At 38.9% G+C, this 21,247-nt stretch overlaps 1 protein-coding gene across 1 annotated transcript in view; it reads right to left on the bottom strand.

Moving 5' to 3' along the window:
- Positions 1-21,247, bottom strand: part of mysm1 (Myb-like, SWIRM and MPN domains 1) — a 122,290-nt gene that overhangs the window by 34,973 nt on the left and 66,070 nt on the right. The window contains exons 10-16 of the mRNA XM_059984320.1: positions 14,811-14,917; positions 11,539-11,616; positions 7,332-7,420; positions 6,199-6,253; positions 6,047-6,097; positions 3,590-3,664; positions 1,034-1,222 (exon numbers count right to left, since the gene is read on the bottom strand). Coding sequence (XP_059840303.1) covers positions 1,034-1,222; positions 3,590-3,664; positions 6,047-6,097; positions 6,199-6,253; positions 7,332-7,420; positions 11,539-11,616; positions 14,811-14,917 — 644 coding nt within the window. The remainder of the gene's footprint in view (positions 1-1,033; positions 1,223-3,589; positions 3,665-6,046; positions 6,098-6,198; positions 6,254-7,331; positions 7,421-11,538; positions 11,617-14,810; positions 14,918-21,247) is intronic.

Here is a 21,247-nt window from a genome sequence, read left to right as displayed (position 1 = left end):
CATCTCAACAACTGAGCTCTTTCAAGTGAAAAATAAATTGATGAGCTTTTTGTCTCCATTAACTGGAGCAGAGTTCCTAAGCTATCCAAGTACATATTTAATGCTTCAGTTGTTGTCCTTAGCTGATAGTGCATATTCAAAATATTTATGCATTTCAGCTGAAAACCTATCTTAATTTGTCTACATGGTAAAACTGGAAAAGGAAAAGACAGCAGTAATTTCAACTTCGGTCATATTGTAAAACATTCTATTAGTTAATTGCTTTGTCCTCCAAGAGGACCAGAACCTTGTTGCAGTTTGGATTCTTAAATGTTTCAGTGATCCAGAGAGCTATATAGGCCATAGTCAGGGCTTTATGCTTTGGCTCGTGGTCGGATCACCCAGGCCAAACAGGTCGAAGGGTAGAGACCAGACTAAGGGCTTGGAGTTCAGCTCAGGGCTAACAAACCTGACTGTTAAAACAAAACTGTTACAGAAACAGCAATGAAGAATTCCCGATGAAGATTGCAACAGTATTCCCAAGTCTCTACCTGGGACTTGCATGAACGACAGTAGTGAAAACCAAGAGGAAGCTACTGGCACAATGAAGGAAGCTCTGAACACCACCAGAGACGGAGGGCTTTCATTGCAGCCCTAAATGCCTGCGACATAACAGGCAGTAAATAAGTAATTGTTTTGTAATGTTGTTCGATGCCCAATTTTTTTCTTGCAATAAATATAATACCAAGAAAATTTAACTCTTAAAAATAGTTTCTTAAAAGATTAAATGGAGAATACGTGCTCAGTGTTTTCTAAAAAAATTATAAACATTAAAATAAAATCCTAATTATGGTTTCTTTTCATTTTGGTATAGATCAGTTAATGAATTGCTAAATGCAAGAAATATATGTTTCTGTGATGACATTAAAAGACATATGAAAACTCAATTTATATCTTCAAAGCTATTAACTGGAAAATATATTAATCTCAATTTCTTTAAATCCTGAGCAATGGGAAATGTGTTTTTAATTCTGAACCTTGATTGAATTTGTACCTGATACTTTGCTTGGGTATCGATGTCCCTTAAAGATGGATTAGGATCAAAAGCAGGGTGTGAATGGTACCATCCAACAATGCTGTATCCTCGTCCAGCTAGAGCCTCTGAAGCTTGGGTTTGTGACACCGGATCCATTTCACACTGAAGTCCTGTGCTTAGGCTGTTGCATGGCTCTGCAACAAAGATCTATAAGCAAGAAAAAAATCTGTCAGTTTACATAGATCTTTCTCACAACATGGTTAAAATAATTTTCCTTTTAAGAAAATCATGTCTTTATCACTGTTTTAACAACTTAATTTCAATTAAATGTGATATTTAGTACCTCTATCCTTGTGCCAATTATTAAAACTGAACTGCTGTAACAAAATACTTAGTCATTCAGCATGTAAATAGGTCTTGCGGTTCATCTGCTCCATGCTGACCAAGATGCTAATCTAAAGTAGTCCTATTTACCTAGATTTGGTCCATATCTCTTGAAACCTTTCCTATCCAAATTCCTTTTAAATGTTGTTAATATACCTGCCTCAACCACTTCCTCTGGCAGCTCATTCTGTAGTATTTGACCAGACTCTAGATGAAAAAGTTGCCCCTCAGGTTCCTATTAAATTTCACTCCTCTCACCATAAACCTATGGCCTCTAGTTCTCAATTCCAAAACTTTGGGAGAATGTCCGTGCACATTCACCCTATCTATGCCATTTGTGATCTTATACACTTCTATGAGATTACCCCCCTTTATTGTTTGCTCCAATGAAAAAACCAAACCTGGCCAATCTGACTCTGCAACTCAATCACACAAGTACTAGCAACATCTCTGCAAATCTTATCCGCACTTTTTCCAGCTTAATGGCATCTCGCCTACAGCAGAGTGACTAAAACTGAACACAGTATCTGACCTCATTAACATCTTGAAAAATTGCAACATATTCCATCTTCTATACTCAGTGCCCTAACTGATGAAGGCCAATGTGCCCTATTGTGGGACACTTCCACAGAACTAACTTCTTGTACCTCTAGGTCTCCTGTTCTACAACACTCCCCAGGGCCCAACCATTCACTATGAAGATCAGACCCCAATTTGTCTTCCCATTATGCAACAGCTCACACTTAAACAAATTAAACTCCATTTGCTATTCCTTGGCCCATTTACCAAGCTGATCAAGATCTCTCTGTAAGTCTTGATAGCCATCTTTACAGCCCACAATACCATGTATTTTAGTGTCATCTGCAGACTTACTAGTCATACCTGATACATTCTGAGAAAAGTCATTTATACAGATGAGAAATAGCAATGGGTTTAGAACTGACCCATGGAGAACACCCTTACTCACGGGCCTCCAGTCCAAGAAACAACCTTCCACTTTCACCCTCTGCTTCCTGAGAACATATTCAATTTATGCATGGAACCTTGCAACCACAAAATGTGAGAGAAAGCACATCTGAATCTATTTGATTTGAAGGCTGAGAGCATTTAGCCGCTTATAGCAAGAGAAAAGCAATACTTTGAGAACAGTAAACCAAAGACTGCAAAGAAATAGACTTTTAGAAGACGCAGAGAAATTTATTTAATGAATAGGGATTTGAAGTTGTGATCAGTTTTTTCTAATGGAGGTTAAGGCTTTTTCTATAAAATTAATTATCAATATAAAGGCAATTTTTGCAGAACAGCACAACAAAAATCTGGGTTCTCAAGGTAGATCTAAACTGGTTCATGCATAGTCCTTCAACTACAGGCTAGAGAGCAACCAATACTGATTGAGCCTGAATTCTCCCCATATGACATCGTGGGCCGGAACAGAGTAATGCTCAGAATCCATCAGGATACATTTCCAGAATTACTCCAAACAGACATTGCTTCCACGCTCATATTTTACCCAACACTTAACCTAATCTACACTCAGTGGCCACTTTATTAGGCTCAGGAGTGGAACCCACTGTGGCCTTCTGCTGCTGTAGCCATTCTCTTCTGACCTCTCTCATTAACATGTTTGCCCACAGGACAGCTATTCACTGGATTCTTTTTTTTGCACCATTCTCTATAAACTGTTGTGTGTGAAAATCACAGAAGATCCGCAGTTTCTGAGATACTCAAACCATCCCATCTGGCACTCACAATCATCCATGGTCAAAGTCACTTAGATCTTATCTCTTACCCATTCCGATGTTTGGTCTAAACAACAACTGAACTTCTTGAGCACGTCTGCATGCTTTTATGAGTTGACTTGCTGTCACATGATTGGCTGATTAGACACTGGCATTAGTGAGCAGGTGTACAAGTGTACCTAATAGGGTGGCCGCTAAGTGGATAGCATAATAATTGTTCAGAGATGTAAGCCACTGCTTTAATGCAAGTGTGTATTAACTTTGTATAAGTTAATAAAACTTCCATCAATAAAGTACCTAGTCCTATCACTGACAGTCCCATACACTTTCATGGAATATTAGATCCTGATATCACACCTTGGCAATGGGTGGGATGTGCAGTGGTGTCTGTCAGGCGGCGGAGGCAGAAGAAAAACAGAAACAAATATAATTTAATCATAATCTCACTTACCTCTAATATTTTCTTTCCTGAAGAATATCTCCCGCCTAATAGGCCAATCACTTCTGCCATGGACACATGGGCATGCTAAATCAAGGTAAGAAACACTATTACTAACAGACAGAAAATAGCAGTCAAACATATCAAAATGCACAGAGACTATTTGCATTGTGGAACATTGTATAAGTATTGTGCCATCAACTGAAATATTTACATACCACTGCAAGATTTTTATAATTATTATTTACTGTACAATTTCACTTTCAGAACATTTAAGTGGAAGTTTCTGGAGAATTAATGGTCTAATATCAAATTCAAGTTCAAATTTAAGTTTAATTAACATTAAACCATACATGAATACAGCCAAACAAAACAGTGTTACTCCAGGGCCAAGGTGTAAAACACAATACCAACGGTCATACACAGCACAAGGTACACATACCATATATAAGACAACAGTAAAATATAGTCACACATAAAAATCCAAGTCCTTAAGTCCAAGAATGTTATAGCAGTCTGCAGTTGAACACAATACATCTTGTCATCTGCCGAGCAAACACTGGAAGGCAGCACCAACTGCAAAATGTACACTGCGCTACACCACCTCCAGCACTCTGGTGGAGCTCACCGACTCCAAAACCCCTCTCCTGGGTGAATGCAAACAGGTGACACTGCAGCTTGAAGTTCAGTCCTCACTATGACCGAGGCCATGCAGCTTCCTTGCCGTCTGCCAATAAAACAATGAATCGAACTTGCAGCGTTCCACATTAACAATGTCTAATAGGGTTATGTGACACAAGAGAAGTGACTTAAGATTGCACAACTCCTTTGCTCATGCACCTTATGCCTCTCTGACACAAACAGCAGCACAACCTGCACCAAGTCTATCTCTTTCAGTTTCTGCACCAATGAAAAACTTGCTGATGGAGTAGACCTGCAATACCTTAAGTTCTTAATGTCCAGCAGGAACTTATGATCATAAAAAATAGGTTTAAAAAAGACAATAATGCCTTTGGTCAGCCCTGTAGAAGCCGCTGCATCCAAGTGCAATGCTATCTTACCGAAAGTCACTGATATGCCACTACATAATAAAAACACCACAAACTGAATTACAAATCTGTGCATAAACCACTGGCCAGATTGCTACAGAAAAACTGTGGAGACAAAAAGAAAAATAAATTACTTTTCATTAACTAAAGGAGTCTCTTAAGTTCAATACTTCTTTAAATGTGAAAAGCCAACCACAAGAGAAGAAAAAGCATCTGACATTGCTACAAGGTTGAAACCAAATTATTTCTAAAAGACTGACAGAAGATTCAATACTAAAGCCCAATGCACAACATATATTTGAAGGCTGGCATAATACATTGCGCATAGACTAGTCAACCTAGATTTGATTTTGATTTATGGTTTCAGGGAGGCTCTGTCTGTTTGTATCATTATCTGCATGACTTTCTAACTTAGTGCACACCTTGTGTCCTTTATCCAAGACCTCAACCTAAAAGAGATATTGACACAGTAAAAGACATGTCAGACATTACAACAACAAGAACAGCCTGGTATTCATATAGTATGATAAATTTTCCCAAAATAGGTTACAGGAACATTGTTAAATTACACCACACAGGATATAAGGACAGATTAACGACAATTTAATATACAGTTGACAGGCAGAGAATCTTAGGGAAGGATTTTGTTATCATGGCACTGAATGAGATAATTAGACCTAGAGCAAACCAGTAAGCTTCAGGTTTTTTGTGGATTTTAGTTTGCTTTGAACACACTGTTTCAATATATACATTTGAAGTGTGATTACACTAAATCTTGCTGCTAGAATTAATACAATATAAAATTTCTGTAAGGTCTAGAATAAAGTCACATTACTAGGAAGGGAGCCTAGAAATAACCAGATTGGATAACTCAATCTACCCACAGCTGGGTATTTCTTGCAGCCAGCTTCTCATTCTACAATGTAGAATGGATAATCTGTGTTTTTCATTCATGGACTTATTTATATGTAAGATTTTTCTAAAATAAGTACTTTGTAAAGTTGATCACAAAATGAGTTTTCAGATGGTGCTCTGCTTTTTGTATATTTACATGAAACATAATCTTCAATTATTACAACATTAGCTCAAGGCATTTCTTTTTCCATTACTACTCAATATAATCATATATTTTAATAATTACAATAGATAAGCTCAATTTCAGTGCATTAATGTTTTTTGAATAATGTCAGCTTAAAAAATTAATCAACATTTCAATGTTCCATCTTATATAATTTTAGGATGTTGACATTGTATTAATTTTTTTTTATGGAGACCTGTTACATGTATTAGGCACAGATCATGTTATGAGTCTGTTGTTAATCTGTACAATTATACTATGTTGCTTAATTCCTAAGTTGACAATATAAATATGTACATAAAGAATACAAAGGTTTAAAGTATTTAAAATAGTTGTCTTTACCATATCCATCACAAGCAATGCCTCTGCAGCTACCTTCACCTGAAATGGCTCCTGCCATGAAAAAAAAGATATAATGACAAATACACCAGAATTTTACACAAAAGAAATTATTAATGTCATCTTTAACCGAAAAAAAAAGTTCAAATTCATACCAGTTTGTCTTCATTGAAGCAGAGACATGGGATCAGCTGGAAAGGATCTAAAGTGCTAAAGAGAAAATTATACAGACTTCTGAAGACATGGGTAACAGTAAAGGGGAACATCATATTTAAATAAAACAGGATTTGACTAGTACTTTGCATCTGCAAATTTTTAAAGAATTTTGGCTCTGTGTAGATAATTCAATGAGAAAACTTATTGGATGATAGTGATTTTACTGAGTGAGAAATGAAATTGTGGAGTGAGTCATTAAGCTGCTCTCAACTCAATGTGAAATCCAATTAAAAATGTGGATAACAGTTCACACAATTGTTAACCCAATGTGGTAACTTTAGGCTGCAAATTAGAGTTAGGTTATCATCATGGTAAAAAGGGAAGCCTGAGGAAACTGCCCACACCATTTTCCTGAATTTTGAGAAGCAGTTCTACTTCTCTAAGCACCACTAATAAAGTATTTCAAGTTTGGAAAAATTTTCCATGCACTACAGAGGTTAAGTTGGCTTTGTGGATGCTCTGTCCTTTATGTGAAATAACTTTAAAGAAGTCTTTTATATACTGTACTTCACTTTGTCCTGATTTGTTTGAATTTTTGAATCTTCTGTTTTATCAGGCATTCTTTGAATTTCCATTGGAAACATCAGAGAAAGAGGTCATTCAAATCTGTGCTGTTTCATCCATCAGGCAGAGGAATTTAAAAAAAATCAATTATTCTGGTTTTATTATTCAAAAATCAAGAGTTCTGGTGGCAACAGAAGCACTTGCTGATAGCAAAACTTCATGCACTTAAGACAACTGCGTGAAAATTTATTTTGATTTCAGTAAAATTGATTATACAGTGCAACTAGAAATAAAATGTTTCTAAATAGTCCCTCCTACATCAATGAGATGTTCCTAATGTTTCTGAAATATCTAGGAAGGGACTTGGAATTACCTTTACTTTTAACAAATGACTATTTAAAATTAAAACCTGGGTGTACCCTAATCCTATGTATCTAAATAAGGAACAAAGGCTGGGTTATTTCAAATATTACAATAGGGCTGTCTTGTCAATTTTGTAGTAAAGCAATTTAAAAGAACAAATGTTCAGCTTGTGTAGCTCTATTTATAGCTCTTGAAGCTTCCATACCTCTTTGAATGACGCAATGCTCTTGCTGGTTTTGGAGGCCTGTTCAATACTTCCTTGTGCCTTTTGGCCAGTTCTTCTGCTGTGAGATGCTAAAAATTCATAACAGATCCACTTATTCAATGTATCTATTTATTTCTGCTGATATTTTAGATTAACAGTGAGAACTGCAAGTACTAATAGCTAACACAAGGATGGTCGGGTGGTAACACTGGTTATGCTACCAATAAAAATTCCAAATGGTCTACTGGGCCTTTTTCCATGAGAAAGAAAATCAAAATGCTAGGGACATTCAGGCCCATGGTTATAACACACCAACACAGATCAGCATGGCAACATCCAGGAGATCATGCTTTCTTTGCTGGAAGGACCAAGAGAAAGGCCAGAAGACAACCCAGAGGACCTCATACATGGGGATTATGAATCTAGAATATGTACAGGTAATCCATTTCCAATAAATTCATGGAAATGTTTTGAAAATACTACAGATGCTGGAAGCACTTAGCAGGTGGCTTCGGAACAGAACTGAATGAGTTTTCAGTCTGTAAGATCATCTCCTGCCTTGTTGAGTGTTTACAGCGTTTTCTATTGTTACTCATTGTCAGGAACTCATCACTTCTGTGAAAGTCCAACAAGACTCCAGCAACTCAATATCATCCAGAACAAAACAATCTGCTTGATCAGAACCTCAATGAATACTTAAGAAGTTCACTCCCCGCTCCGCAACATATCATTTCTCTATCACCTCTAGCTTGTCCCTCTTCCCCTTCCCATCTTTTTATTTTGATATCTTCCATCTTCTTTTCCAGTCCTGATGAAGGGTCTCAGACAGTAACATTGACTGTTTATTCATTTCCATAGATGTTGCCTGACCAGCTGAGTTCCCCCAGCTTTTTGTGTGAGTTGCTCTGGATTTCCAGCATCTGCAAAACCTTTCGTGCGTACCAGTTACAAGACGTTTTATAAACAACCTAGCAGGCATTCTTTGACACACACCACATTCTGTAATTTCCTCTCCAAGTGACATCAGAATCAGAATCAAAAACAGATTTACTATTACTGCATATGTTGTGAAATTTGCTGTTTTGTGGCAGCAGTACATTTCAATACATAACAATAAAAATATATAAATTACAACAAGAAATATATATAAAAAATAAATTAAGTAATGCAAAAAAAAAGTGGAAAAAAAAGTGAGGTGGTGTTATAGGATCATTGTCCATTCAGAAATCTAATCATGGGGGGTGGGGGAAGGGGAAGAAGCTGTTCCTGAAACATTGTGTGTGTCTTCAAGCTCTAGTTCCTCCTCTCTGATGGCAGCAATGAAAAGAATGATGGGTGATGGGGGTCCTTAATGATGGATTTTGCCTTTTTGAGACATTGCTTTTTGAAGGTGTCCTTGACCATGATAGAGCTGACTGAGGTTACAGCTTTCTGCAGCTTTTTCTCATCAGATGGTGATGCAACCAATTAGAATACTCTCCAAGGAACATCCACAGAAATTTGCAAGAGTCTTTGGTGGCATACCAAAACTCCTCAAGCTCCTGTTGTGCCTTCTTTGTAGTTACATTAATATGTTGGAGCCAGGATAGATCTTTGGAGATGATGTCCCCCAGGAACTAGAAACTGCTCACTCTTTCCACTACTGATTCCGTGGTGTGGAGCGGTGTGTGTTCCCTTGACTTCCCCTTCCTAAAGTCCGCAATCAATTCCTTGGTCTTACTAACAATGAGTGTAAAGTTGTTGTTGCAACACCACACAACTAGCTGATTCTTCTCACTGCTGTACGTCTCGACACAGTCTGAAATTTTGCCAACAAAAGTTAAGTCACTGGCAAATTTATGGATGGCTTTTGAGTTGTATCTAGCCACATAGTCATGGATGTAAAGAGATCATTCTTGAGGTGCAGTTGTGTAGACTGTCAGTGAGGAGGAAATATCATTTCTGATCAACAGTGACCGGAGTCTCCTGGTGAGAAAGTCAAGAATTCAGTTGCAGAGGGAGGTACAGAGGCCCAGGTTTTGGAGCTTATTTATTAGAACTGAGGGTATGATTGCATTCAACGCTGTCATCAATAAACAGCAGCCTGACATAGGTACAGCTATCATCCAGGGGATCCAAGGCTGAGTTGGAGAGCCAGTGAGATTGCATCTATTGTAGGCCTGTTGTGGCAATAGACAAATTGCAGTAGTTCCAGGTCCTTGCTTAAGCAAGAGTTCATTCTGGCCAAGCCCAACCTCTCAAAATATGATCACAGTAGATGTGAGTCCAACAAGATAGTCTTTGAGGCAGCTCACCCTGCTCTTCTTGGACATACCATCCTGTTGTGGAAATAATGGTTCAGTAAAATGTTTAGTCTACTCACTTAAATGTTTTGCCTAGGTGCACAATGAGCGTACTTTCACCACAGGATCCACAGTCCAAGGCAGTCGCTGAACATTATCTTCTTAACAATTAGCAGTAGACAAAAATTGTTGTCATTGCCTGTGTTAGCCTCTTCTGATGAATGAGTAAAATATATATCCAGCAGGAGTTATGAAAAACCATGTTCAGAATTCAAAAGGACTACATATGAAAATGCTTTCTATTTGTACTGGCACAAATATCTGAGAACCATAATACTAAATATTATAATTGTTGCTCCAACTTTCAAGTTTACGACAAAACTTTTTTTGTCAATAGTGAAATCCAGAGAACTGATAGTGGGTGATTTTATGAGACTGAAGGACAGAGAGGTGACTGGACCATTACACAAAACATGTGGCATGGACCTTAATCAAACTATTCCATAACAATGGATTATAAATGGAATTCAGTTCCTTCAATGTAGATTATCCTTGGAATTTATCAATTTTCAATCCAATTTCTCTACTGTTTTCAATTTTTTTGACTAACATTCATTTCCTCCAGTTCCTCTTTTTTGTTGGATCCTTGATTCTCTGGTGCCCTCCCTTATTAATTATGCAGTACCATCCCTTCTATTTTTTGCCTTTCTTTTTGAAATATAAAATATCTTTGAACATCTTTCTCAACATAATACTTGACCTCAAAGATGCACTGCAGTGACTTAAGTCCGAACTTCAAAATACAGAACCGAAGCTGCTGCAACTGGAGACACTTCCTGCATATGTTGCTGGTACTCTGGAAGTGTCCATGACCTACCTCCACATGCCGTAGGATGGGCTTTCCATTGCCCTCCCATGCTTAATGACGATAAAAGTATCAGACAAAACTGACACAGCTGAACCAAAAGCCTGCATTAGCATTCTATCACAAACCCCTCTCTTTTTTGCCCTTCCTTCGACAAAACACATTTACTCATCAAACTGCGCACTATGCAATGTCAAATTAAACATTCTATCCTCACCACTCCTCTGCTTTGCTTTTAGATCTACCATCTATGTTTGAATCAAGGTTGTTAAAAAATCATGGACAGAATAGTGAACAGGCATCAAATGAAAATATTATCATCAAACCTATCACTTTGTCTGTGACGAGGTAGTTAAATGATTGGATTCCATTTATCTATTTTCAGAGGCAGTAAACTCATGTCCAATCTTTCAGTGTCAAGTGAGTACTCATTTCGTAACTTGTTCCCTATGGCAGTTGACATAGTGTATCGTTCTCCAACACTACAGAAGGGACAACAATAAGGCCAAAAACTTAAGAAATTAAGAAGGGTGTTATTTTCACTATTGGTTTTATTACTGCATAATTCTAAGCTATACAGATCGATATAAGTGAATGTGATATAACTGCAGGTCTGTATCCTCATTCTTTGTGATTCAAATCAAGCTAGTTTCTGCTTCATCCAGAGGGACACAAATACCTAGTGTAGTCATAAACAAATGTTTTTGTTCTGTTCTCCAAATTAAACTGGAAACCGGATGCATTTTGGTTTGATAAAAATGCTATTGTTTACAGAACCGATCAGAGCGATCTCTACAACGAACCAACAGCATGTCCTCATCACTGTTTTTTACCAGCATCTTCTATTTTAAATATTAAGTACATGATTTTTAAAATTTAGAACCTCACTCTGAACTAATTCTTATTTCTTCCAAATTATGACGAATACATTTTCCTTAATTTGTAAGGTTAAAGTAGAAGTCTGTAAATAGCAGGTGAATACAAAAATGTACAACTCCAGTTGCGAAATATTTTAATAGCATAAGAGTATTAATCATTTAATGCAAGCACTTCTAAATACCTCAAACGTTTGCCCCTCCAGATCCTTAGCATCACACCAGTTACCCCAAGAATCGCGCACACGGCGCTTTCTGGTACGCTGCAAAAAAAAACAAGAAATGGCAACAGTTAAAATGATATCCAATGCTTTTAATAGTAATTGGTAAAAATCTGTGAAATGCTTGGCAATAGTCTCAGGTCAAGTGTATATTTTCCCAGAATCAATATTTTAATCTCCATAGAAACCTGTCCTTTTTAACAAAAACAATAAATCTGTCTAAAGGAAAAACCCTCATATATGTAACCAAAAGTACAGCATATACAGCCAATCAGGTAATTTTGCACAAGGTGGAATTTGAAAAAATACATAATCAGGCGGAAGAAGTGTACACTGAAGGAGCTGGGCTGGTTAACACTAAGTAAACAGATCATTAACTTTGAAAGCACCCTAAAACATGGTGTTAAAACACATTGTGACACTAATTAAGGAGCAACAGTTATGTCGAATCTAAAACAGACTTCTTTGATAACCGTTGGTTAACTGATGACAGTTCGGGGCTGCAATTGTAAAGATGAAAAAACAGGTTGTGGTTATTTATAATGGATTTAATAGATAACTTTTTATTGAAATGAAAGTCATGACTTCTCAAAATTATAAAAAGTTTTGCAACAGTAAATAATGAACGTTTTCTCCCCACCAACTGGAAAAATCAGTATCACATGGAAAAGTATAAAATGAGGTAATTTTCAAGGAGAAACACATCAAGTTTAAAGCTTAACTATATCAGATTTCTGAAGTGAATACTTAAAAATATTTTGAAACAGAAGAAAACACAAAGTATACTGCAGATGCTGTGATCAAATCAAGACATACAAACAAGCTGGATGAACTCAACAAGTCGGGCAGCATCCACTGAAAGCAGCAGTCAACGTTTTGGGCTGAGACCCTTCGTCAGGTCTGAAGGAGGAGGGGGCAGGGACCCTATAAAGAAGGTGGGGGCAGGATGTAAGGTGCCAGGTGAAAAACCAATCAGAGGAAAGATCAAGGGGTGGGGGCAGAGAAGCAGCAAGGGGATAGGCTGGAGAGGTGAAGAAGGAATGAAAAGGGAAAGCACTGTGGGTAGTGGAAGAAGGCAGAGTCATGAGAGGTGATAGGCAGCTGGAAGAGGGGGCAGAGTGAAAGTGGGATGGTGGAAGGGAGAGGGAGGGAATTACCGGAAGTTGGAGAATTCGATGCTCATACCAAGGGGCTGGAGGCTACCCAGACGGTATATGAGGTGATGCTTCTCCAACCTGAGTTCTCGGAGCAACACCTCATATACCGTCTGGATAGTCTCCAGCCCCTTGGTATGAACATCGAATTCTCCAACTTCCGGTAACTTCCGCCCCCTCCCTTCCACCATCCCCCTTTCACTCTGCCCCCCTCTTCAAGCTGCCTATCACCTCTCATGACTCTGCCTTCTTCCACTACCCACAGTGCTTTCCCCTTTTATTCCTTCTTCACCTCTCCAGCCTATCCCCTCCCTGCTTCCCCTCCCCCATCCCTTGATCTTTCCTCTGATTGGTTTTTCACCTGGCACCTTACATCCTGCCCCCACCTTCTTTATAGGGCCCCTGCCCCCTCCTTCTTCAGTCCTGACGAAGGGTCTCAGCCCAAAACGTTGACTGCTGCTTTCAGTGGATGTTGCCCGACCTGCTGAGTTCATCCAGCTTGTTTGTATGTTTTGAAACAGAAGAATATAAATGAGGTAGAAAGAATATGAATATAACTGGAAACAGGGAGCGTTTTGGGTTCAGAGTAGAGAACTTGAATGGTATTTAGATTTCTTCTACATCAAATTTAAGATTCAATATGAGGTTGGTCAAAATAATTACGGATCGGTTGGAACACAACTCAAGTTCAAACTTTTAAAGCACCAGTGCAGCAAGAACCCTACTTATGCATGATACACCATCACAGTGAGCACGGGGGCCCCCCAGGGCTGTGTGCTCAGTCCACTGCTGTTCACTCTGCTGACCCACGACTGTGCTGCAACACACAGCTCGAACCACATCATCAAGTTCGCCAATGACACGACCGTGGTGGGCCTCATCAGCAAGAATGACGAGTCAGCTTACAGAGAGCAGATGCAGCGGCTGACGGACTGGTGCAGAGCCAACAACCTGTCTCTGAATGTGAACAAAACAAAAGAGATGGTTGTTGACTTCAGGAGGGCACGGAGTGACCACTCTCCGCTGAACATTGACGGTTCCTCCGTTGAGATTGTTAAGAGCACCAAATTTCTTGGTCTTCACCTGGCGGAGAATCTCACCTGGTCCCTCAACACCAGCTCCATAGCAAAGAAAGCCCAGCAGTGTCTCTACTTTCTGTGAAGTCCATCTCCCACCCCCCCCCCCCCCCATCCTGATCACATTCTACAGAGAATGTATTGAGAGTATCCTGAGCAGCTGCATCACTGCCTGGTTCGGGAATTGCACCATCTCGGATCGCAAGACTCTGCAGCGGATAGTGAGGTCAGCTGAGAAGATCGTCGGGGTCTCTCTTCTCGCCATCACGGACATTTACACCACACGCGGCACGTGCAAAAAAAACAGCATTGTGAAGGACCTCACGCACCCCTCACACAAACTCTTCTCCGTCCTGCCATCTGGCAAAAGGTACCGAAGCATTCAGGCTCTCACACCAGACTGCAACAGTTTCTACCCCCAAGCCACCAGACACCTCAATACCCAGAGTCTAGACTGACATCTACATCATTTATTGTTATATTGAAATTTGTCCTCTACTGTACCTATTGTCTTGTTTATTAATTATTTATTTAGTAATTAATTATTGTACTGCCCTGCACTGTTTTGTGCACTTTATGTAGTCCTGTGTAGATCTGTAGTGTAGTTCTTGTGTTGTTTTACGTAGTCCAGTGTAGCCTTGAGTTGTCTCACATAGTCTAGTGTAGTTTTGTGTTGTTTCATGTAGCACCAGGGCCCTGGAGGAACGTTGCTTCGTTTTTACTGTGTACTGTGCCAGCAGTTTATGGTCAAAATGACAATAAAAAGCGACTTAACTTGACTTGATAAATCTATCTAGCCATGGATTATATTTAATAGTCCATACTCTTCCTAAGATACTAGGTGATTCTGGTTTAACGCTGAATTAGTAAGTATTATGACAGATGGCTTGCATAGCACATAATTCTGTGATCTATAACGATATGATAGGCTAATTTTATTTCATCAATTTTGGTGTAAAAGGCTGCAATAATGTGGTAGTTCAATTGCTATCTATATTCTACTCACCATTGATTGTAATCTCTGAGCAAGGACGTATGTCTGTACACTGTCCTTCCCCTCTTCTCTATTGCGGGTTCGATCCGCAGGTCGTGGTCGATTATATACTGCTTGCTCTAGTAAAAGAGAAAGGACTAAGTAATTTTACTAAAACCTATCAACCATATATTGTGGTATTAAAATGCTTAATTCAGATTTTGATTTATGTGGAATTTCAATGCCAATATCACTGGAATGATTAAATAGTAGATTATCAGAGTTTTATTTAACGTAGGTGGAGCATTAGTCAGCCACGAAAAGTCCTATTTCTGGTGATACTTCTGAAACTCGAAATTATTGTAATGACTATTTAAAAGTCAACATACGCTGATAATATGGTTCATCAACATGCTTCAGTATCAAAAAACAGCTGTTAAAATGTTAGATACCAGATGCAACTTTCAAACTTGACATTTTGATGTGGAACAAAACAAAGAATAAATAATAATATTTAACTGGCAGAATTAGAATGTAAAATTACCAAACCTCTAGTTTAAGATATATTTCCTATCCCATAGAATAACAGATACATTAAAATAACATTCTACAAAACCTGTTAATGGCAATTATTATGTTTAAAGTCAGTTTAACTGATAGTAAAATAGTTACAGAATTGAGGATTAGGAGGACCATAGTGTTCAGACAGTATGTAGAACAGGGTAATTCCTGAGCTGCTGGAATAAGAAAGGAGACACACAGCTGGTAATAGCTGATAATACAGCAAGAAAAAGTGAAAACCTGTCACAAAACTAGTTTAAATTATACTGAAAAGAAGTATCTTATTTACACAACAAACCAAATTACATGGGCACTTTATTTTGTGCTTGAATTAAATGTTGAGAGAAACTCTGAAAGCATGAACCAGGCTTGTTAGAAGGCAGGGCTTGTAATCCTATTAACAAACAGCAGTCATAGTTGGTGCTGCCAACTTTGGGTTTATATTTCCCAATTTGAGCAAAGTACACTGGGTTTACTGAGGGCATCAAAGACAAAGAGCTGACAAGCAAGCCTACTCATTAGTTGATTGTGCAAAAATGGAGTAACCATTTTTCCTTTACTTTTTAAATCTTTTTATTAATTTTAAACAAGCATAATAAGAAAAACATCGAGTACAAAGAGCTTGAGAGTACATAATAGGTTGAAGTACAGATCCAAACAGTTGTTAATCCACATATAATAACCTCCCAAAATCATAGTAGGTTGAGTAACCATTTTTCCATTGCTAGTTAATATGTGTGAAAAAGCATCATTGTTCCTGATATTAAGAAATGAGGTAGCATCTTGACAGATGCTCCTCAAATCTATTTCCAGTATTTTTTATTTTCTTCCACTGTTTCTAATTTTTAATCAGTCTTTTGTTTTATCTCCAATGTAGCCCAATTCTTGACATTTTATGTGCTGTGCACAACTACAGCATACCTACCATTCCTGCAGGAATATGTCAAAAATGGAGTTATAGCGCCACCTAAAGGAAAGTTCAAATGTAGTTGCAATAAAACCCAGACAAAAGAATATCTTGGATGAATTTTAACTTGCCAGTGTGGAGTGAGGGACTCCAGAGTTAAGGAAATCTACTAGTTAGTGTGAGGCTCAGTTAATGGCTTTGTAATAGCATTGTTTCTGAGTAACCTGCTTGACTGGGTGCAATAATAACTTGCACGCATCAATTTAACTCCAGCATTTAAATTGACAGCAGAACACAGCAAAAAGAGATTACAAAGGACCGGTGAACAGACAATCCTGCTCTATTTAATGATATGCTTTGTGGGATGCCATAATTGGGAAGCCTGAGGTTGCAGAGAGACAGTTTTATCTGCTGACTAGCGGGAGACGGTCTAAGGCGGTATGATACCCAAGTGAATGGCAAGGGTATGATCCCATTTGCCTGGATTCTAGACTGAACATAATCTCACTACCTCTTCAGTTTAAGAAAGGCGATCACATTAGAATATTCATCCCACATTCCATTTGTACATGCAGTAGCAATACGTGACCACAGGACATCAAATCTAATAGCCATTCAATAAAAAAAATGAATGTCACCAATGCACACTGTATGTAACACTGTCTTGAAGTCAGCACTGTGTGAAAATAATGATGCAAATAATAACCCAAAACATTCTTATCTTGAAAACTCTAATGTAGCAGACATGCACATGATGACAAGAAATGCACCTCAGGGGAGATCATTTGTGCTAAGGGTGTATCCCCAGAAGACTCATGCAGACAATCTACCATCTCAGAAAACCTTTCTTCACTAGGGTTGTTTACAAAGATTTTCACCTGATAACTTGCACTTTGGAAGTGTAAGTAGGACAATCTATCACAAGGTGCACTTGATTCTGGCATGGTCCCGGAGGACTGGCAAATTGCAAATGTCACTCCACTCTTTAAAAAGGCAGGAAAGCAAAAGAAAGGAAATTATAGGCCAGTTAGCCTAACCTCAGTGGTTGGGAAAGTGTTAGAGTCTATTATTAAGGATGATGTTTTGAGGTACTTGGAGACTAATGACAAAATAAGTCAAAATCAGCATGGTTTCTGTAAAGGGAAATCTTGCCTGATAAATCTTTTAGAGTTCTTCAAGAAAGTAACAAGCAGGGAGGACAAAGGAGAGGCAGTGGATGTCATTTACCTGGATTTTCAGAAGGCATTTGATAAGGTGCCACACATGAGGCTGCTTAACAAGATAAAATCCTATGGTCTTACCGGAAAGATACTGGCATAAATAGTGGAATGGCTGATGGGCAGGAGGCAGCGAGTGGGAATTCTGGTTGGCTGCCAGTGACTAGTGGTGATCCTCAGGGGTCAGTAATGAGACCACTGCTTTTCATATTATTTGTCAATGATTTAGATAATGGAATTGATGGCTTTGTGGCAAAGTTCGAGGATGATATGAAGATAGGTGGAGGGGTGGGTAGTGCTAAGGAAGAATCGGCAAAAAATTGGCAGATGGAATACAGTGTTGGGAAGTGTATGATAATATATTTTGGTAAAAGGAACAAAGTACAGACTATTATCTAAATGGAGAGAAGGTTCAAACATCAGAGTTGCAGAAGGACTCAGGAGTCCTTGTACAAGACCCCCACAAGGTTAATTTACAAGTTGATTCTTTAGTAAAGGAGGCAAATGCAATGTTGACATTTATTTCAAGGGGAATATAGTATAAAAGCAAGGAGATAATGCTGAGCCTTTATAAGACACTAGTCAGGCTGCACTTAAAAATGTTGTCAGCAGTCATAGGCCCCATATCTCAAAAAGTATGTGTTGTCATTGGAAAGAGTCCAGAAGAGGTTCACAAGGATGATTCCAAGGATGAAGGGGTTAACAGCGTTTGGCAGCCTTGGGCCTGTACTCACTGGAATTTAAAAGAATGTGGGGGTGGGGGGGATTTCATTGAAACCTACCAAATGTTGAAAGGACTAGATAGGGTGGATGTGGAGAGGATGTTTCCTATTGTGGGGCTATCCAGAACTAGAGGGCGCAACCTCAAAGTTGAGGGGCAACCCTTTAGAACAGAGGTAAGGAGGAAATTTTTTAGCCAGAGAGTAGAAAGTCCGTGGAATGCTCTGTCACAGACTGTGGTGGAGGCCAAGTCCATGGGTATACTTAAGGGGGAACTTGATAATTTCCTGATTAGTCAGGGCATATGGAGAGAAGTTATGATGTTGTGGAATCTGGGAATCAGCCATGATGGAATGGCTGAGCAGTCGATGGGCTAAATGACCTAATTCTGCTCCTAAGTCTTATGGCTCTAAACTGCTTTAGAACTAAATGGCATCTGGTCAAAAGCAGGCTAGCAGTCAGAGAAAAAATCTGAATAGTCTACCATTACCTCTGCTGAAGCTAAGATGCTGCACCATGAAGCAGTAATCAGAAAAGTAAGAATATGCAGTTCAAATGGATATGAACCTATGTGCTTCGCATGGTGAATTTGGTTTCCATTGTTTTGACTCACTTGAATATTGTTTGTTCCCATTACTTTCTTCTTGCTGGGTTTTAGTTAGTCCACAGTAATTTGCTTCTCACATGTGCTGAAAGTCAAGGCATGAACTGGCACCTACCATTAAGGAGCTGTGAATGCAACGCTGACTGGTTTGTATCGGGGAGTTAATTGGGGACAGTGAGGTTCTCAGGTAAAATGGATGGATGGAGCCCAAAGAAACTCTGCAATAATTAGCACATCATAGGCAGGAATGAGCATTACTCACGCTGCACCGGTCTCACACATTCCTCCTTGGAACCACAAATGCTCTTCATCTTTTTCTATGTAGAATGCACTGCCTAAGGTGGTAATGAGGGGAAGTGCTCTTTCAACATTTAAAAAGCATCTGGACAAACACTTGAAGCACAAAGGCATTGTGGACTATTAAACAAGAGCTTGTAAATGAGATTAGTGGATATGCTGCGTCTGTTGCTACATTGTATGACATTTTAATGCAACAAGATCACTTCAGCTCTGAGCCTACTCATTTAAGCATCTCAAAGTCAAAGGGTATTTGCTTATTGGTCCAAATCATTGGACCTCTTATGGATACAACAGCAATGTTTACAACATTTTTTCTTGTTTCTGGATAGACAATTTTGAGGTACAAAAAGATCAGGGAAGACAAGACTGTTACAAGATTAGCTGCCTTACAATCTTTCACACACTACATGAAATTCTTTGTGTGGTTATATCTCAGCTGCATGTTGATGAAATGCAAATAATGCCATTTGAAGAATATTCCAGGTGATTTATGCCTTAACTATCATTGGCATAAGACCTTAAGACCATAAGATATAGGAAAAGAATCAGGGCATTTGACCCATCGAATCTGCTCTGCCACTTCATCATTTTTCCTCTCAGCCCCAATCTCCTGCCTTCTCCCCATATCCCTTCATGCCCTGACCAATAAAGAATCTATCAACCTCTGCCTTAAATATACATAAAGACTTGGCCTCCAAAGCTTCCTGTGGCAATGAAAGCCACAGATTCACCACTCTCTGGCCAAAGAAATTCCTCCTCATCTCTGTTCTAAAAGAATGCTCCCCATTCTGAGGCTATGTCTTCTAGTCTTAGACAATCCCACCATATGAAACATCCTCTCCACATCCACCCTATCAAGGCCTTTCACCAGTCTTGATGAAGGGTCTCGGCCCGAAACGTCGACAGTGCTTCTCTCTATAGATACTGACTGGCCTGCTGTGTACCACCAGCATTTTGTGTGTTGCTTGAATTTCCAGCATCTGCAGATTTCCACGTTTACCTTTCACTATTTGATAGGTTTCAATAAGGTCACAACTCATTTTTCTGAATTCCAGTGAATAGAGGCCCAGAGCCTTCAAATGCTCTTCCTATGACAAGACATTTAATCCTGAAATTGTTTTTGTGAAACTCCTTTGAACCCTCTCCAGTTTCAGCACATCCTTTCTAAGCAGCACAAAACTGCTCACAATACTCCATGTGAGGCCTCACCAGTGCTTTATTAAGTCTCAACATTACATCCTTGCTTTTTATTCCAGTCCTCTTGATATGTTTACATTGCATTTGCCTTCCTCACCGCAGACTCAACCTGCAAATTAACCTTTCAAGAATCCTGCTCAAGGACATCCAAATCCTTTTGTGCTTCAGTTTTTTTGTATTTTCTCTCCACTTAGAAAATAGTCATTCTTTTCACTTTTTCTACCAAAGTGCATGACCGTACACTTCCTGACACTGTGTTCCATCTGCCCAATCCCTATCCTCTAACCTCGCACTAATATTTGCTTTATTGTATGCCCTCTCTTTGGCTTTGACATCCCATGGTAACCACAGTTATGTCATCTTTCCTTTAGAATACTTCTTCCTCTTTGGGATTTATATATATTGTGCCTTCTGAATTGCTCTAGAAATTCCAGTCATTGCTGCTCTACCGTCATCCCTGCCAGCGTTCTTTTCCAATCAATTCTGGCCAACTCCTCTCTCATGCCTCTGTAATTTCCTTTACTCCACTGTAATAGTAGCTTCTCCTTCTCAAATTTCAGGGCAAGTCTGATCCTATAACGATCACTTGCCCCCAAGGGTTCTTTTACCTTAAGCTCACTAATCAATTCCAGTTCATTGCACAACACCCAATCCAGAATAGCTGAACCCCTAGGTAGGTTCAACCATGAGCTGCTCTAAAAAGCCATCTTGTAGGCATTCCAGAAAATCCCCTTCTTGGAATCCAGCACCTCCCCGATTTTCCCAATCTAACTGCATATTGAAATCCCCCTTGACTATTGTAACATTGCCCAATTGGCACGCATTTTCTTTCTCCCATTGTAACTTGTAGACTACATCCTTACTACTATTACTAGCATTCTGTATATAACTCCCATCAAGGTTTTTTTTTACCCTTAGCTCTATCCACAATGATTCAACAGCTTCTGACCCCATGTCACCTCTT

The sequence above is a fragment of the Hypanus sabinus genome, chromosome 11, assembly GCF_030144855.1.
Source record: "Hypanus sabinus isolate sHypSab1 chromosome 11, sHypSab1.hap1, whole genome shotgun sequence".
Lineage (NCBI taxonomy): Eukaryota > Metazoa > Chordata > Chondrichthyes > Myliobatiformes > Dasyatidae > Hypanus > Hypanus sabinus.
The sequence above is the reverse complement of the archived record's forward strand: the minus strand, read 5'-3'. Positions and strand labels throughout refer to the sequence as shown.